The sequence below is a fragment of the Dysidea avara genome, chromosome 9, assembly GCF_963678975.1.
Source record: "Dysidea avara chromosome 9, odDysAvar1.4, whole genome shotgun sequence".
Classification (NCBI taxonomy): domain Eukaryota; kingdom Metazoa; phylum Porifera; class Demospongiae; order Dictyoceratida; family Dysideidae; genus Dysidea; species Dysidea avara.
Window position 1 is genome coordinate 12,056,015 of NC_089280.1, and position 20,525 is coordinate 12,076,539.

The window sequence follows — 20,525 nt, forward strand, 5'->3', positions numbered from 1 at the left end:
TTTAAATCATGACAAAATAATTATAGCAGTGAGTTTGTGGTCAACGATGCCGTTTACCTCAGCAGTGTGCTAAACAATGCTTGTCAGTTTACTACACCACCAAGATTAGTGTATACATGGACAGTGTTAACAATGTAAAAACTTCCAAACCCCTAAAACTTTTCAACCATTAATTCATTTGAAATTTATATAAATATTAAAAACAAAAATGTCTATGGTAAAGTTTCTCTACACAGATAATTCATACACAATAGTTAAAGATTTATAATACAAAAAAGTGCAATAAAAATTACAATACCAGTGCCATTACTATCAGAGGAATTAACAATGATCCACACCTCAATCTTGAACTTACACTACCACCACTTGGGGGAGTAGTAGTAGTGATAGTGGTAGGTTCTGTTGTTGGAGGTGGAATAGCATCAATGGTATCACGAGTGGTTGGAATAACAGGTGGAAAAGTTGGTGGTTCCTGGCTCAACAGCACTGTACAATGTTGCATATCCACTCTCATATCTGCTGGAATGTCATTCACAAAATCACGAGCAGTTGACACATTAGAATTAACCCCGGCAACAGCACTGAGAAATGAAGCAAAAGATTGGCTAGGAGCTTGAAGATCTGGGTTGCTATATAACACTGCATCAAAATCAATGCCAAGAAAGTCAACATCGTTGCTGGTAGATCCTTCACGTCGCCAGCACTCAAAATTTTGTGATCCATCATCTGCTGGAAAGTCTCCACACTCAGACTCTAAAGCTCTCTCAGTAACATTCTCAAACCGAACATACATTGATGTAAAGTTGGTCACAAATGTCTGGTACAGATAGTCAGTCAAGCTAGTAGGAACGTATGACAGGAAATGTTCTCTGCCATGAATCATTCTGTCAGGGTTATCTGTAGGAGTAGCATTAGCAGAGATGTTTGGGGCTTCACTGCATGATGAAACCTGCACAAATTAAATATACAGTCACTGAGATATACATAAACAGTTAAACCACACAAGTACTAAGGCTACCCACACTAACAAAACTTATACAAATAAGGCAAAACTATAATGTGGTCACTACTAGCAACTTACATTGGCTGCCAGTCTTAACAAATACTCTGTGGATGTGTCAAAGATGGCATAAAGTTCTTCGTTGATTACTTGAAGTGGTGTGTGGAGGTTCCATGTGTCACTTGTGGTCAAAGTGTTCAGCTCACATGTACTTTGTAGAATACCTGAAATAGCCTCACCAGCTTCATTTAACAATATTGTACATCCTGCCACAACATTTTTACACACATTTCTACATGGTTGAACTACTGATGTTTCTGGGGTACAGATCTGACAGTAAAAGAGCTGAGCATAAGAACGTCCACATTCCTGAAGAGGATAATTAGCTTCAAGGTGTGTAAGCATAAAATGTAAGCTGAACAACAATTCTCTAAACTGGTACAAAGATCGAAAGTGTGTTTGAATCATATCACTAGCTTGTCGTATAGCATCGGTGATCGCCTCATCTTCGATAATTTGCTCCGCACAATTGCTAAAGGCATTACTGTACTCAGTAACATTTGGACCCAGATCATAAATTCCCTTCATTCTCTCCAAGTAGGTCGCAGCAAACAAGTCCCTAACTCTGCGGTTAAAATTCCTGCCTCCATTTCTGTTGTGTATTGCATCCAACTGAGTAATGACCCGACCCAAAGCTCTTTGTACTTCACCGCTAATATTAACTGATAATTCAAAGTATCTCTGAATAGCTAGGAGGACAGTATCAGACACATAACCTGTAACAAGATGAAAACCATAAACCCTTTGACTCATCATCATACTACATATCATAAGCTTACCTATGGGGCCATACTATATGCTAATATTACAATGTTAAAGGTACAATCATAATTCTATCACTGACATTGTAAATAGATCAAGCAATTTACACATAAGAGGATGGTATATGTACAAGGATTAGCACAATGACAAAGTTTGGTAACTTAAATGAAATTTCACTGTAGTTGATTCCTATGCTCCACAGCTATTAAATTTTTAATAAAGGACACACCACTTTGTCTTTATGAGCCTGCTAACATTAGACTTCTCACCACTTCAACAACCACATATATGTATATGATACAATGGATCCCATTTTGTATCCCAGTTAGAGAGATGTCAGGGGTTAAATGTATGTGTTGTATTACAAGTGGGGCCACAGACAAGTATGAAAAGTGGACAATTGTAATTGTTCATGTTTCATTGTTTCCCAGTTAACCCTTAGTAACCAAATCATGATAACAACAATAGTAGGAAGGAAGGAAGTACACTACAGTGCCAATAAGTAACTTCTAAGAACCAATTGTGCTTAGTACTCCTGTAGTTGACATTTGTACTGTAGCACAGGTAGTAAAGTTAGTAGTGGTATTTATCCAATCCTTACTACCTGTATTTGTCGCATAAGGGCAGGGAATACATACAAAGTGATCATGTGACTAAATAGTCAATTTCCTGTAAGTGTGTGTGTGTGTGTGATGTCATAGTGAAACTACCTAATGAGTTTTTTATGGCTTTGAGTAACTGTGCTATAATACCAAAAGGCCCCACTGTACAGCTTGTATAATACGTATGTTGACTACACAACACACAACCAAACATCGTCATATATACACAGCACACTTCCCAACACAGTAGACAACAGGCTTAACTTGACCATGTTTTTGTTAGAAACATGCCCAAATAAGGAGTTATATAGAAAGTCTACACCACAACACTTTAATGGCTTGTATGTGTGTACATAATATATGGGAAAATGATCACAGGAGGGAAAGAAAAGTATTTGTATTCTGAGACATCTGCTGCTCTCTACCAGTAGTATTCCACTGAGGAATCAGTCAAGTTTGAAGTGTATTTAGCAACAACACCAAAACAATTGGAGCAGAAGCCATGGGTGTGTGGGTCATTTTGTGCTCATAGTGGGCTAATGGAGCGCCATATTGTCTTAATTATCAAATACCTTAGTGCTACACCAATGCATCCCTGTACTTAAGGAGTTTGAAGAGAATGGATTAAATTTTCTATTTTTTTATTGCACAACACAGGGCAGGGTACAAGTAGAAAATTGTGGAATTATTGAGGTCATGGAACCCAAGATTCACAACTATATCTAACACTACTACAGTACATGAAACATGGAAATGTATGACTGGCCTCCTCTGACTTGCTGAATACAATATTGCCAACACGCACGCACATGCACACACTTACCATAATGGCTAAAAAACAACTTTTCACTGACATTAAGATAAATTGTATACTCAGGTGCAAAACCAGCTAAGGTTCTGCTGGTAGCAGCCTCCATTGACTCCTCCACAGACTGAGGACAACAGGTCACTGTGGTCATAGGACATATACTAGCACCGACCCCTATAACACAGAGAAAGAGAATGTACCAAGTAGCCATAGTGAAATTATGTAACATAAAACTATGGCTGTCTGCAAGTCATACACTGTCATACTTTAGGCTCTTTATCAAGGTATTATATATCACTACAAGTGAGCAAATGGAAACGGAGCAATATATTGTGTTGCCTGGGAATAAAACATGACAAAAGTTAATAATATCATGTTTTCCTGTGTTTATAAGGATTGTGCCTTACTGATCTCTATGATAAACCATATAGTACATTTCATTATATATTGCATCATCAATATAATTATACTCTACATAATATAGTTAGACAGATTACAGTAGCTAATACATTAATGCTACACACAACATAAGCCATACCCCAAGCAGTCTTCTCGGATCTCTGCACATTTATGCTAAAAATTTCTATACATAATTCAACAACTCTCAGTTACTCGGGCAGTAAGTCCTGTCAATGTACATCATTACTAAGAAGTTTGAGGCCACACAACACTACATACAAAGTTCAACAACTTCAAAGTGTATGCCACGAAGACAAAAGTAGTTCAACTAGGTTGCTATGCTTCCTTTCTGTTGAGTCGATATCATAGAGACTTTCCTACTCTTAATCATCCGATAATCACTGTGACAACTAAAGTTGTTATATAAAATTACAATTTTTGGGATATGCCAATTTTGAATACTGAATATTATCACAGTAAACTGGGGCTTCTACAAATACAACTTTCTACAACAAAGCCACAGTGGTGTTCACTACACCATTAGCAACAAAACATTGTATACCATTACAGAAGCCAGTTTGCTCTATTGTACAATACCAAAACAGATCATTTGTTGTCACATGAAAAGAATTCCACCCATTGAAAAAAGAAATCACAGAGTTTTATATTGACCACACCACGACTTACCTATCGTGAAGTTTACAGGGATATCTTCAGCTGGACCAAGTTCCAGGTCCACGTATGCCTCCCTGGACGGTAGACAGTTGTCCAACCCGTTCACTAGTACCAACAACGAGCTCAATAACAACAACATGTGTCTTCTCGCCATTGTGAAGTTATCAGTCTTGGTTCAGTCACTACCTCGTTGATGAAGGTTTCTTGCGTACAATCGTGACAATAGTTCTACTATCTCTCCAACCGTAACAGATGTAAACCATTTAAATCCCTGCCCTCTTATACTGATCGCAGCATTGCGTCGGATTTCGTGGTTAATTTGCGCGCGCCGTACTATCACGTGTCCAAAATACTTAGCGCGTGATCTCATGAGTGTATCACGTCACGGTTGTAAAGTATACTTCAGATACTTGTATTAGATTAGTGCATGAAGAGCTACCAATTTCTGTCCAGATATACGGACTCAGTCATGGTCACTATAAATACTGTTTATTCTATAGGCCGGCTGAGTTAATCCCTGCACCTCAGCTATAGCACTTTGCATCAGTGGAAGGTTTCATTTTTAGGCTTAATTAGCTATACAATATTTTAGTTGTTTTTAGTCAAATAAAAAAAATCAACTCATAGTGCTAGTTACTTTAATGTGGCTGACATTGAATTTAAAGGTCCCATTATGTGCTGTGGCATGTGTTGTTGTATACTAGTTAGTCAAGTTTTAAAAAATTCCCCCTAACCATAGCTGCAGTGCTAGTTTACCTATTAAGGCAATGCACATGAATAGGGTAACAGTTCAGTTGGACAGGTTTCTGAGTGTGTACTGATCATAATCAGTTGTAAACTGTAACCATTAAACTACTGAGTTGAATCACCAGACTAACATGCACTCAGCAGTTCCTTATTAAGGCATGTTCATATACATTAGCTAAATAACCTACATACTAGTTGGTCTCGGTTGGCCAGACCACTATTTCCGTGCCTTTTTCCCCACCCAATACACAGAAAAAAGCGGTCTGGCCATGCGAGATTACCATATATGAGTGGTACCATATCGCATGGAAAAACTCAATTGTACTCCACTGCATGTTTGATTATAGTGACCTCAACACTGTGATACAAGTGTGTCATAGAGAAAATACAATAAACAGATTGAAAAAACTGCCATTTACAATAAACAGATTGCCAGTTTGGCCAAACCTTTTTTTTTTTTTACTTCCATACAGTTTGGATTGTTCCAGCTTGATTTGCAGCACTGTGTTGCATGATAATGCACATCATGTGCACTACTTGGTAAGGCATATCATGTGAAATGTTACACAGTAATGTACCATGAGTTTTGAGGATGGAGCATGAGGTACCGACATACATGTACAGCTCCCCAGCACTTATATAATGCACATCAGAACATCTGTGCAAATTTATTGAATTATGCACTGTGTCCCACTGCAGATTAAATTGTGTATCAGTACCTGCACATATATTTCAATTTTCATTGTGCACGTATAATAGACTATTACAGTAATACATGCACATTGAATGTCTGAGTGGATGACGTATATGACTGAAACATCCCCTTTGCTGCCCTGTACCATCTTGAGTAGCTTTGTCAAACATTTGAGAGCTGGCTGACTACAGACAGTACCCAATTGCAAATTAAATAGAATATTGTGTAGCATCCAAAACCAGCCTGAGTCTCCTACTGCATTCAACATCCGATTCAGGTAATGTTGATGGAAAATCCAATATCAAATTAAACAAACATTGTAGCTATTGCATCATTTTAAGGTTTAATTTACTAAAACTTTGAACTAATATAGCTGCTAGAATACACCAACTTTGAACTGATGACATTATTGGCTTCACAACAAAACCTCAATTTCTCCTTAGTGGATAGACCACATCACTTGAACTGATAGGCAACACTAAACAAAATAGTACATGCACAACTGCAGTGTTATACATTTTAAAATGATTACAATGAACTTATCATAAAATTTAACTTGATGTCTGAAACAGGATATAGTGCTGGTCTGCTGTATATATGTAATACATGCCTATATACCACAGTGACCAATGCACCTGAGCAGACCTATATATACACATTGATAACTAGTGTCACAAAGGTAATAATATATTATACTGCTATTATGACACTAAATTAAATTTGTTGCTACACAATTTCTTGGTGATGATACAAAATCACATACTGAGAAATCACTTTAATGAGGAAGAGTGATTTCACTCACTTGTTCCCCAAACATAATTATAGGTTAGTATATGGTAGTAGTCAAAGGAGTCCTCAAAAGTAATTTCATGACTTTCAACAATTATAAGGTCTTCAATATGTAACAGTATGAATTAGATCACAAATTATTGAGCAATAAAAACAATCCCAAGTTTTGACATGGATCAATACATGAAAGAAAACCAACGAGAGTTTATAGATGTCAACAACTGGATTTTACACTTTCTTGGGATCCTTGTTTTGGTGTTGTTGTCATTACAGATTGTTATTAACACTGCCAGCAGACCCAGTAAAAAAGTAAGGCTTCTGTAAGGTTTGATACAAGTAAGGCTTTAAAGATGTAATATTGAGTCTGACATTATTGAGCAGTTGCTGGATATCATGCAGTTACAAATAGACCTGCATTATACTGTATACTCATATCACTGCACAAGAGCAAAATTTACAGCAATGAAGTCAAGTGTTCACAATAGCTATGAAGAGACTAGCCGCAGCTGATCATGACAGCAAGCATTATAAATTTTTTATCAAAATTTTTAGGGGTATTTCAGTGTTTTTTTTTCTGATTGTAACTAATGTTAAATACCAGTAAATTTTTAGGTAATCCATCAAAAAGCTACTTGTTAATTCCTATATTAATTATGATGACAGCTGTTATGTCCCGTGTGTTTATTTTACCACTCTGTGGTTTACTACATAATGTGCATGATATGATAAGTACCAATGACTGGAACTGACACTATAAGTCTCATTACTAATTACTACACTGTCTGGTATGCACCCACATACATACAATAGCAAAATTGTCACTGTTGATGCATTTGTTTTACAGTTCACAGCAATGTTCTTAGTGGTGGTAGGTTATGGCCACCACGTATACTGACTGAGAAACTGCATAGCTTTCAGTGAGTGTATGTACATGGCAAACATCTTGGTGGAACCATAAGACTTATTTGTGTGATACATGGCGGTCACACAGTCATGCATATAATTATGCTCAAACACAATAAATTCTGTAATATTCACCAGACATTATATCTGACTACATAGTATTGGACATGACGTCATCACAAGGATAGAAATTACTGGACTGATGTACTTTGACACCAGCCTATCATCCGCCACAGACAACAACAGATTAGCTACTCCATTACATCTCATTACTATAATGGGGCAAGTGATTCACTATCAGTGTATGCTTGATGTCACTACAGGATAATTATGGTACATATCAATACTGATGACTTCATATGCTACTATATGTGTTCAATAATAAACCAGAAGTACTTGACCAATGAAATGCAATACATATAGCTATAGAAGAGACTACATGCAAAATGCGGGTTACTAATACTCTCTGTAGTATGTGGGACACGTGTACACACAAATGTGCCGCGCTCAAACATTACCCATTCATTCAAACTAATGCAATACATTAATCATTACATTGCATATGAAATACGTACATCCATGGTATATGAACGCTTTAATTATGTTATCAGTAACATCAACAAAGTATCTGATTATACACAATGTTCCTTGTGTAAGTTATGCCTCGGTGCTGTCCTTGCTGTGTAGACTCTTCAACTTGCACAAAAAAATGTCTGCAAAACGACGGGCTCTAGAAAATCCCACAAATAACTGTCCATGTAAAAATTATGGTCTCTCCATATAAATGCCAACTTTCCCAAATGTTTGGCCCTGCGCCTTATTGATAGTCATAGAGTAAGATAAACATAGTGGGAATACCTATATAGTTAAGACAAATGGCATACCACTGTACATGTCTGAGACACTGTACATGTCTGATGGTGCAAGTTGTATGCGGTATCAACACTCTGCTGTTGACTGCTGTCAGGATTGCAGCATCAATGTAATTCTCATGTAGATGGCATAATAATAGGTGTGTACCATTACACAGTAAATTGAGGTTATTGTGAAGCTCCTATAACTAGGTATCAACCTGTTTAGTTTGATTCAAGGTACAAAATTATGGATGAGACTGATCTATCTGTTCTTTTATACGATATAGCCGGCAATGCATTTCTTTGGGGGAATTTTTAACTAGTATAGTAACTGCATGGTCTATGGGATTTCTTTACAATACAAATGCAAATTAACACATTGAGGCCACATAATTTTTATATATTATACAAACTTCACTATATATGTCCACGGCATGCTGCTGATCCGCAAGTAAATGTTGACCCTCACAGGTCAAGAGTAGTTTCTGTATAGCAGCTAAAGCAGTCTATATTGTATATGTAATCACTTAATTAGTTTTGATTCGGGACCTCATGCAATGTAACCTGGACAATGAAAATAACAAAACAAAAAAACACATGTAACTTACACAGTATCATAATAATAAGAATGCACCTATCAATGTCATACCCCACACCCCACCCCTGGGTAGGGTAGGGCAATACAGGGATTTAAATTTCCCTGTACCGGGGCTAAGAAGCTTGTCAAAACACTACCATGTCCCCACCTCGAAAGAGGGGTTTCTATAGAGGATGTGATTTAACCTATAACTGATTATATCAAAATAATTTTTGGTTCAGCAAACTACTGCCGTCAAAAACCCCAGGTGTTGAGCCATAATGTAGATGTCAAATCCCCTGGCCCAGTACATGTATGGGGACCCCAGGGGTGGGGGGTAGGGATTGACATTGATAGGTGCATAACCAATTAGCTAACCGTTGAAGAGTGCATAGATGTTGTGGTAATCCAAACAAAAATGTTGCATCACATCAGTAAGTATGTACTAAGTAGGAAAAATTGAACATTCTTGTTGCACTGTGGAATAGGTAGAATATTAATGTAGCTGGAAATGAAGGGGAATGCTGGGTTACTTTGCGCTCGATAATTAAGCCATGACGTGCATCCATACACTACGTCTAGCGCCTATCCTATGATGCAATATGCATGTATACATGCAGGTTCACCAGTCATAATTATGTTACAAAAACGTAACAAACAAATACAAGTAATGTAAATTTATTAGAGTATAGGGGTAATCTTATAATGTACATTGTGTAGCTAACTACAAACTTTTACATTAACTACTAGTTCCAGCTTCTACTATGCTTAGCAATGATACTGAGCATCAAAATAATATTATACTGATCCACAGAATCAAAAAGGACTAGCATGAAAACTTGTCGTAAAATTGTAAAACAGTCTTGTTCTTCAAGCAAGTTTCTCTACTAATTTACAATAGCTAAAAAACACATACGAGAAACTACTTACTAAGGAGAACTGATTTCACTTGCTACCCAAACATAAGGAATAGTTCATAGGCAGTTTGTCATATAGGAGTTGAGTCCTCAAAAGTAATTCCTTGAAATTCAACAATTGTACAGTACTAGTCTTCCATATGTAACAGTATGATATTAGATCACAAATTATTGAACAATAAAACAATTTCACTTTTTAATGTGGATCAATACATGAAAGAAAGAAAGCTGACATGAGATTTTGTAGATGGCAACGGACAGTTTTTGTATTTAAGTGGCACTCTTATTAAGGAGACATATAATTACAGATTACAACACCACTACAAGGCTGACATTAGTGATTGCTGGAAATTATGGCATGTACACTATGTTTGAGACTTGTAAACAGAAGCCATACCCATTTTACAAAAGTAAATTTGCAGTAATTTCTTTTTAGTTAACATGTATGTTGAACTGAACTCAGTCAAAAAAGGATGACTCTTGATGTTAACATACATGCATGTCAAACTCCTTTCAAGATTTCAGACAGTCCTTTATGTTGTGTATAATTTTATGTGTTACATCTAGCTGATATGTTCATGCAAAAATAAACGAGTATTTTTTATGACCATAAATGTTGACTTATATAAAACATCCAGGTGACTCATCATAATTATACCTATTACATGTTAACTGCATTTCTAATTTTGGTGACAGCTGTAATATCCTGTGTGTTTATTTTACCACTTTGTGATTTACTATATATGTGCTTGAAATAATAAACAACTAAATGGAACCGACACCAAGTTTTAATGCATTACGTGTGTAATGATGCATGCATACATCATGCAATAATGAGCACACATTGTTCTCAGTTGTTGTTTTGTGCTTCCGAATATTACTTATGTAACTCCCAGTATAGCCTGCACAAAAATCACTTTGACCAGCTTCGTTTTGATCATATGTAAACCACTACATACTAGACCACTAGTGATGTAGAAATGTTGACAGTGTTGATAAGGTCAACATTTTGCTCAGAAACCTTGGCAAAAGTGGTATTTTTAAAAAGTTGGGATGCTTTCCCCCACATGGATATTATGAACTCTTGGCTATACTAAATTGGATCTTTATGTTAGCTGTCTACTAACACTGGATCAATATTTCACATGTACATGATATGATCATAGAGTGGTTTCGAATTTAACTTTCTCCAGTTGTTGCCATCTAATTTCACCATCAGGTGGTAAGTCCCTTCAATATGGCCATACCATGAATGCAGAATGATAAGTACTGATCTAATTACAAGATGAAAGTACAAGCTGACTGCAGCTTTGAGTATAAAGTCTATATCAATTTGTTGCGAACTATTCCCAACCAATGTTGGCTTTACACCTGTCATGCACCTATCAATATCAAGCCACATTACTGGGAGATTATAGTCAAATTTGATATGAAATTCTGCGTGGGGTGGTTGAAAATTTTTGGCTTGCAAGAATCAACCTGTTTCCTAAAGTGTATAGTAGCCATGCTACATGGGGATTTGACCCCTAGTTGTGCCCCCCATGAGTAGAGAATTTGATTTTTCTAAGTCAAATCCCCACCACAATTGATCTACAACTCTTAAGACATAACCTCATAACCTACACCTTTTTTGCAACTTATCTACCTACACCTTCTTTATACAAGACCTTAGTTTCTGGTCACAAACTAGCTAAAGGATACAGGTGGGTGGGTGAATGATCAGGACTTCTTTACTCTCACATATAGTTATGCTGGAATTGCTATGAAATACGATATGGAATAGCTACACTACACAAACAACTTTACAGGAAGCCAGGAAGCATGATGATTCCTGTATATATATTTCAGTATCAAATATCAGTGGTGTTGCCTGGTTTCTTGTAGTTGCAGCTAGTTGGTCAGTTTTGAGCAACAGAGTGTTGCAAAGTTGGCAATAGAAAAACCATTGGTTCAGAGTGCTGAAGTTTTAAACCTATGTGGTCATCAACTGTGTCTAGGTCCAGTGTTTAGTCTCTCTGGTTACCAACCTACCAGTCAGTGAAGCTATCAGTGTGGGAGATATTAGGATGTTTTGGCCCAATCAGGAGTTGCAAGATAAGGTGCTTTATATTAGTCAAGTAGAATGTCTGACTGTTCTATTAGAGTATCTTGATCTTCTGCAATACAGAACCTAGTCACGTACACTGTAATATTAATAATAATAATCCGGATTGTCAGGTTTTACATATGGCCAAGTGACCAGAAACTAAAGTATGACTTGTTGTGGCTTATCAACACATTGTAAAAGTTTTATATTAGATTTGGTAAGATTTAAAAACTGGCATAGGTCACAGGCACACAAATCAAATCATCCTGCATGCAGCTGTGTTGTATAAAACTATAATTGTGGAGATGCTAGTCACCAGCCTCATCCTCTCCAAACACTACTCCTGAAGCTGCTTTTCTCCTATAAAAAGTACAGTTAACCAGATAGTCAGTTAGACATGACATTGTATACCTCTTACTACTAGGGTTTACAATACTCCTAACTGCAGCTGGTTGTTTCACACCTTTAGCATGTTTCTTTGACTTCACCTCTGGCTCTGAAATGTTTATAAACACACACAGTTTAAACTTGTCACCTTGTTACCTGGAAATGGCATGGCCAATCTGGAAATGTTGTCTGTAGAAGATCAGTTTAGAATGGTCTGTGCATCATCTACAAATCTCACCTGACTCTAACTTTTTAATTTTAATTTCCGCACCTATACAATAAACATATATACACTTTCAGTCAAAAACAGTATCATTAAACAGTAGGTGTGTGCATGTGTATTGTGTGGGAGTAGTGTGTGTGTGTGTGTGTGTGTGTGTGTGTGTGTGTGTGTGTGTGTGTGTGTGTGTGTGTGTGTGTGTGTGTGTGTGTGTGTGTGTGTGTAGTGTGTGTTGATGTGTGTGTGTGTGTGTTGATGTGTGTGTGTGTAGTGTGTGTTGATGTGTGTGTGTTTGTGTGTGTGTGTAGTGTGTGTGTGTGTGTTTGTGCGTGTGTGTAGTGTGTAGTGTGTGTGTGTGTGTGTGTTTGTGTAGTGTGTGTGAGTGTGTAGTGTGTGTGTTGATGCATGTGTGTGTGTGTGTGTGTTTGTGCATGTTGTAGTGTGTGTGTGTGTGTGTGTGTGTGTGTGTGTTTGTGTAGTGTGTGTGAGTGTGTAGTGTGTGTGTTGATGCATGTGTGTGTGTGTGTGTGTGTTTGTGCATGTTGTAGTGTGTGTGTGTGTGTGTGTGTGTGTGTGTGTGTGTGTGTGTGTGTGTGTGTGTGTGTGTGTGTGTGTGTAGTGTGTGTTGATGTGTGTGTGTGTGTGTGTGTGTGTTTGTGCGTGTGTGTGTTGATGTGTGTGTGTGTAGTGTGTGTTGATGTGTGTGTGTTTGTGTGTGTGTGTAGTGTGTGTGTGTGTGTTTGTGCGTGTGTGTAGTGTGTGTGTGTGTGTGTGTGTGTTTGTGCATGTTGTAGTGTGTGTGTGTAGTGTGTGTTGATGTGTGTGTGTGTGTTTGTGCGTGTGTGTAGTGTGTGTGTGTGTGTTTGTGCGTGTGTGTAGTGTGTGTGTGTGTGTGTGTGTGTAGTGTGTGTGTGTGTGTGTGTGTGTGTGTGTGTGTGTGTGTAGTGTGTGTTGATGTGTGTGTGTGTGGGTGTGCATGTGTATTGTATGCATGTGTATTGCGTGTATGTGTAGTGTGTAGTAGTAGTAGTGTGTGCGCGTGCGTGCATGTGTGTATGTGTGTGCATGCGTGTACGTGCATGAACGCATGCATAGTGTGCTGTGTGCGTGCACACATGTGCATATTGTGTGTATGTTGCATGTGCATGTGTGCTGTTTGTGTAATGTGTATGTGTTTGTGCGTGATATGTGTGGTGCATGTGTATGTGTAGGTGAGGGTGTGTGTGTGTACTTGTGTAGTGTGTCACTGTGGTACATGTACCATGTGTGTTGTGAGTGTGTATGTGTTAACATTACCTGTTAAATTTGTTTGTAGGGCTTCAATCAGCCTCCCCATTCCAACCAGTAACTGCTGCAGCTCAGTACGTCTATCAGATGCTGTTAGCTCATGTAAATCAAACTCCATGGAACTACCCACATTGACTCTTAAACCACCAGCTATTTTGGTCACCTGTAAACTCCCACTATCATAAGATGACCTACAGGAAATAGGTACCACAACAATCATACCAGATAGAGGCTAAGTAGAAATGCACATAATCACCTGAGTAGCATATTACTTGTTACTTGATAACCGTCCCGGTGTTTATTACCTCAGTTCATAAAATCATGTACCAACTATTTGAATTTGACCACCATCAAGTAAATACGGTAAGTTAGAGGAAACCATGTGGCTACTATGTGAAGGTGGTACTATTTGAGGGTGGCTATTATGTACCAGTAGCCTGTGGTATTTATATGGATTCATGGATGAGACTGACTTTGTTCAATCCTTCACACCTCCTAAAAACACTATTTCTTGCTTAAAACATAAAACAACTCCTTGCCCAGTTTCTGCTTTAAACATGTTTCATCAACATTTGGATCAGTACATTAAGCTGCAACTTTTATCTGAGGGCAGCTCTTATGACAATACAAATTAATACTGGGAAGTGGTGGCTATTATGAATGTTAGCTGCAGCTATTAGCCAGTCACATATGATGTACACAGTAAATGACTTACTTTATTGCTTGAAATAGACCATCGCTATCTTGTACTTTGACTGTATCAAACTGTGTAGTGACAGCAAAAATGTACAATAAGGACATGAATGGAACGAGCTGGAAAACAGAATTGTTCATACAAGCATAAAACATGGATTTACTGTACCACATCATATACATACGTAGCTTACAGTACAGCATCTCATACATTAAGTATAGCAAGTCTTGCACAAGCCTCTGAATGTGATTATAAAGCTTCTCAAGCTGACAATAAGCCCTACACAACATGTACTGTAATAGCCAGTGTTGTCAGCCCATAACTACAACAAGTATGTACTATGACTTTGGGAACCTATGTGCTGCTGTGTCACTTGTTAAACTGAAGAGCAGGCACAGAACTAACTCCAGCTACCTATATATAACAAGTACATGAAAAAAATTGGAATTTTCAACTAGAGTAGGGACCATAGCATATTGATAAAAAGTATTGAAACAAGTTGGAGTAGTCCATGATATTAAATCACAGTAAAACAATAAGTATTATATCCCTACTGTGCATTTCCATTATGGTATCTTGAGCACAGTAGGGATATAACACTTCTTATTGTTTTACTGTGATTTAATATCATGGACTACTCCAACTTGTTTCAGTACTTTCAATCAATGTGCTATGGTCCCCACTCTAGTTGAAAATTCCAAAATTTTTCGTGTACTTGTTTGTTAACTTTTTTGTAAATACTTTACTATGACTGGTGAACCCACACATACTGTATCTGAAATGGCACCACGCGCCCCAGCTATATCAATTATTGTGTGAAAAGTGAAGTATCCATTACGCTTCATTGTCAGTTATGTTCAACCCGTTACACAGCATTTCGAATCAAGAACTGCTCGTAAAGCACCTCTACAATCCACGCATACAAAAAGAAAGAATAGTGCCGCGCCCCAATTATATTAATTATCATCTGAAAAGTGAAGTATCCATTACACTTCGTTGTCGGCTATGTTCAATCTGTTACACAGCAGTACGAATCAAGAACTATTAGAAAAGCACCTCTGCAATCAAAATAGCCACTATGAAAAATATGAACGATTTCTGTTATGAAGGGAAGCCATCACGTGCTACTGTCAAATCGACACCTTTCGCTGTCAGCAAAGATGAATGGGACACAAAGGAGGACACTGGTAAGTCCATGAAGAATGCATTGTACATACTGCAGTATGCCAAAAGGGTCCTGTTGGGCTGAAGCAACGTCGAACAGTGAAAAAATCAAGCCCATAGACCTAGCCGTTGTCGAGTTACACTTGTCAGAAGGCATCAGTCAGTCAATTACTCAGTCAGTAGAAAATTCCATCAAATACATTTTTTTTAAATTCCATAGCAACTTGTTGAAAGCGTTTCAGGTCAATCTGAAAGCTTGTTTGGGCTAATTTTTACCTAACCAATACAGCCTCATCGTCGTCAGGGAAAATAGAGGCTGGTTTTTGAGTGATATTATTTCGTGGGCCATGCCTACTCCTTTGTGGTCCCAACTATACAGTTACTATTGTACTGTATGATAACCTGCCTAAGGTAGCCACATACTAAATAAATGATCAGAGAAGTTTGGCTCCTAGAATAGATGGATGTCACATGACCGGTTCATCTCCAGAAAGTTTGCATAAAAGACACAAACCTGTGTACACTGTAACTAAAAAGGAGACATGTATAACACACACTTATGCAATTGTGAAACTTGTTTCCTGTGTAGTATGTGATATAATCCATAGTGTATTCATTAAAAGATTGGTTCACTGTATATGATACATTATTAAAGCCACACAGTTAACAGAGACATAGCAAAAAGCCAACCACAGTATATACCTTACAGAATTATACAGTTGTACATACGTACCTGACACCGAATGTCAGTTTCATCCAATATTTTCAGCCAAAAGTCTGAACCACAGCCCACACTATGACATGTAACATACAAGTGTATCCAACCTTGTAATATAGTACACTACAAATTTAACACTTAAAATAGCTGATAATACTGTATAAACTGTTAAATTGTTACTTTATGTGGACACATGAAGACACCAAGTACTTACCGTACAGCCCGTTATTGTTGCAAGGTAAGCTAAGCTGTTAAAATAGCCTCTAGCATAAATTTATGCAATTGTGAAATCTGTGAGACACGAATGATTTCTCCGTAACTCTACACATCTTTTAGGATACTATGGCAAAGTAATGAAAACTTCAAAAGTCTGCTTACTTGAAAAATATAAGAAATTCAAGTTTCGATTGCAAATAACACAAAACATTGCACCTCACACACACAACCTGCTGTATGGTAGTTACAATCCTACAGTAGTCCTTAATCTGTACACAAACTGGAAAATAAAGTACACCTTGACAATTAGGATACTACCAAAATGTTCAACATATAGCTAGAATTCTTTGAGAAAACAGAAAATTTTAAACTTATAAAAACAAGTTGTTTTTATCCTCTAAAAGCAGCTTTAATGCTTAATGTGCTACAATACTATAATTTTCTCTTACACATTCCAAAATCTTTTGAACCATTAACAGCCCTGGCCATAAGGCAATAATGGGATATCTAAACCTACATGTTATATGTTGCTAGGCTAGGATTGGTTCATGCTGGAAGCCCCACATTGGCAGTATACTTTTCAACCATCCGTACAACCAACACATTCCCATATGTTTGCATAACAAACACAGAAAGCCAGCAGTCGGTTCAACAGTTGGTACGACCATCATGTTCTGAAAATTTGCATAGCATAGAAAATTCCTTGGCTAATGACTGTGAATATCAATGCTATATTACATGCATCAAATTTTGCACGCAACCCATGCTGTAACATCTGGCACAACCCATGCTGTAACATCTGGCACAACGCACAGCATGAGAACCAGAAAGCTGCACAGATGAAGTACAATATTTTATGAGTTGACTGTTGTAGGTGCAACATCGTCTCGTTAGAGTGCAAGTGATTAATACACTCGTGGACATGACACCCATTTCGCTTGCAAATATTCGTCCCGAATGAAACGGGATAATACTCATGAGCAAAACGCCACACCCTTTAATTAGCAAATATTTTAATTGCGAGACGATGTTGCATTTGAGCGGTAGTGTAGAGATAGGCACATAAACTAGAGGATGTATATCAGCAATTATAGCTGTAAACTACCTGTACATACAGTAGGTCATTATGTCTATTTTTTTTCTTTGATCTCTTATCTATTTTCCTTGTAGTTGCAACTGTTCATGTCTGTAAATTGTAGATGTGCATACTCGGGCAAGGTGCATTATGGTAGACCCTTACTACTGTATCACAACAAAGCAAGTTCATTATAGAACTATAACTTTAGGCTGCAAAAACACATACGCTGTGACTACAACTTATGAAAGTGTGGCATACTCAACAGCATATCTCAGTTACAGTTTAGCCCATGATAAACACTGACTGTAAGGACAAAACTGCTATTTTGGTTATGCAAAAGAAAACGTCAGCAATCAACTTTTCAGTGAGGAAGAATACAGTAAACTGTTGTACATCAATTTGTCATGTTTGTGGGACTCCTCTATCACTTATCAAAGTGTCAAAGTCTCTGTGCCCTTGTATATGCAATATTATCAGCCATAACTTGCCAACAAATTAATTTGCCTGTATTTCTGAAACTGCCTTTGGCCATATCTAATGACCAAAGGCAGTTCCAACCAACACAAAATTGTGCTCCAAAAGCATGTGTACATTTCACGCAACCAGGTGTACCATTCTACTGTATCTTAGATAAGTCACACCTGAGCATAAATACAGAGACTGTTGTTCCTTTTTGTATATTATAAACGTAATAAGTTGTAAACCAAATAAAAGAAATAAACTGCCTCCTACCAGCCCCATATGCAAGCAAGGACAACTTTTAAACACATGCATGTCATTTCTGCACTTTTTAAATGCAAAACCCCACCCCTCCTAAGCAATGGTGGAGATTTGTATAATTGATAGTACAAAAGACTCACCCCTCAAGTAAATATTTTTCCCACGTTAGACATACTGGAGAAACGTGGGGAAATTGTATGGCATTCATGTGTAAATGACACAAGTGCTTGTGCAATCACCATGGTCTGCCAAACCAGTGCAAAACACAACTGAATTCAATAACCCCACCAGCGAGCATAAAAATACCTGGGGCTTGACATTGATGGTGCATGTACTACTTTCACTGTTTCACTAGACTATGTAAAGCATAACTCACCCAATTTTGAGCAGTTTGTCCTCGTTTGAGTATCTGGCGAAACAAAGGTACGTAAATCCAGAGCTTTCTATGACTTTGTATGCTTCCATCGTCTGCGCGCTTTAAATAGAATTAAACTAATAAATTTATCACGTGATCATGAGACGGCTTCAGATCGAGCTTCAGATTGGCTTGAAAATAGCAGAGTACCAGCAGGCAGTAGGCCCGGGTTCATATTTGTTGTAGGCCCGGGTTAATACCTTGAGTGGTCTCCTGGAAGTCTGGCGCCGCCCGCTCCTAGAGGTGGCGGGCGGCGCTATGTGTAATGATCAGTTTTAAGCATTGCTTTTGTCACTCCACCTGGCAATTACATTTCTGGCTGAAATTCAATATGGGCAGAATTTAGAGCAAACAACAATGCTCAATTGGAGTACTTTAATAGTGTAATGCTGGTATGATTTGTAATGGGTAAATTGCAGCCGGATGGTGTATGACTTGTGTGTATGATTTGGATGTACAGACTTACGTCCCTATCCAAAATTTACAATTACTGACTGATTCTACATTCTATTAGAGTATATCTATCCATACTGTGTACAATGCCCATTTCTTACAGGTTTTCGCAGACATAGCTAACTAAGTACAAAATTATGACACTAAATTTAGCATACTGTTGCCAGCTCAATATGTATTTGCAAAAAGCTGATGTGAGCATCTGGGTATTTTATCCCAATACACTGAATGGCCAGTGTTTGACCAGTAGATGATCAGCCAAAGGCTGGCACATATATTACATAAATTTTAAATGGTCTGGGTTATGGTACACATTTAGTAACAGCTTATGGTACTGTTTATTATGGCCTTCAAAACTGTCTTGTGTATATATAACAGCTTCGAGGAGTTAAGTTTGGCATACTTTAATGCTTATCCTGTCTCACCCAGACGACATGTGAGTATAGGCTCTATAGTCAGGGTTTAAATGGACAAGGGTATGTCAACGACCAAGTTACATTGTTGCACAGTGTTTGTTCCATGTATGTGTAGTGGTTGCTACTCATTAATTCTACTACTATGTGCTTCCAGTGTTACATTGCAGCCATGAGACTTGTTGCCATGCACGGGTCATGATTCCAGCAGTAGTATCTGTGGTTGTAAGTACATATGTGACCATCTCCAGTAAGTTCATGATCACACAGTGAGAAAAATAATTATGTATGCACTATAAAATTTAGTCCAGGTATTACTCGGGTAAGCAAGTCTCAAATCTATAATAGTTTATCATCTCATTCACCTGAGTTCAAAAATCTTTGTATTTTGTTTGTAACCCCAATGGTATGCAAGTCGAATGTTTGTTTACAATGTGGTAGACATACTAGTGATGTAAACAAGATCATTGCCATCATCTCTTTGATTAAACCGATTCATATCCAATACTGTAGACTAATGTGAACGAACTGATATTTTAAATATTTTCTTTAAGCCATTTTAAGGTTATTTATACACAGTTTCAGAGATATGGACTTTTGTTTTGTAATTATAGTGCTAGATAGCAGGAAGAGCAAGGAAATTGATTTGTACAGTAATTATACTGAAAATAAACTACAAGCACTTACATTCACTGCCACAACTTTGTATTTTCAACTACTCTAATAGAACAGTACAGTTACTACTCTAATAGAGCAGTCATTTCAATAGTTTGGTAACTGAGAATCTGGATAAGTGGGGTCCGGATAACTGAGCTGTAGGTTGAAACTTTGCCATGAATCATCCATAGACACTGTTGACAACAAATGCTAAGGAAAAAAAAATCAGA

At 37.6% G+C, this 20,525-nt stretch overlaps 2 protein-coding genes across 2 annotated transcripts; both read right to left on the reverse strand.

The window, feature by feature from the left end:
• Nucleotides 1-173: 173 nt before the first annotated feature.
• On the reverse strand, nt 174-4,624 carry LOC136266242 (uncharacterized). Its single transcript, XM_066061252.1, has 4 exons — nt 4,319-4,624; nt 3,248-3,406; nt 1,082-1,776; nt 174-949 (listed from the first exon to the last, which is right to left on the reverse strand). The coding sequence occupies exons 1-4, from the start codon at nt 4,458-4,460 to the stop codon at nt 290-292; spliced, it is 1,656 nt and encodes a 551-aa protein (XP_065917324.1). The 5' UTR covers nt 4,461-4,624; the 3' UTR covers nt 174-289.
• A 7,441-nt stretch (nt 4,625-12,065) lies between these two features.
• On the reverse strand, nt 12,066-18,991 carry LOC136266042 (uncharacterized). Its single transcript, XM_066061004.1, has 8 exons — nt 18,734-18,991; nt 16,359-16,419; nt 14,483-14,532; nt 13,777-13,958; nt 12,499-12,531; nt 12,417-12,449; nt 12,285-12,369; nt 12,066-12,233 (listed from the first exon to the last, which is right to left on the reverse strand). The coding sequence occupies exons 1-8, from the start codon at nt 18,820-18,822 to the stop codon at nt 12,182-12,184; spliced, it is 585 nt and encodes a 194-aa protein (XP_065917076.1). The 5' UTR covers nt 18,823-18,991; the 3' UTR covers nt 12,066-12,181.
• Nucleotides 18,992-20,525: the final 1,534 nt, after the last annotated feature.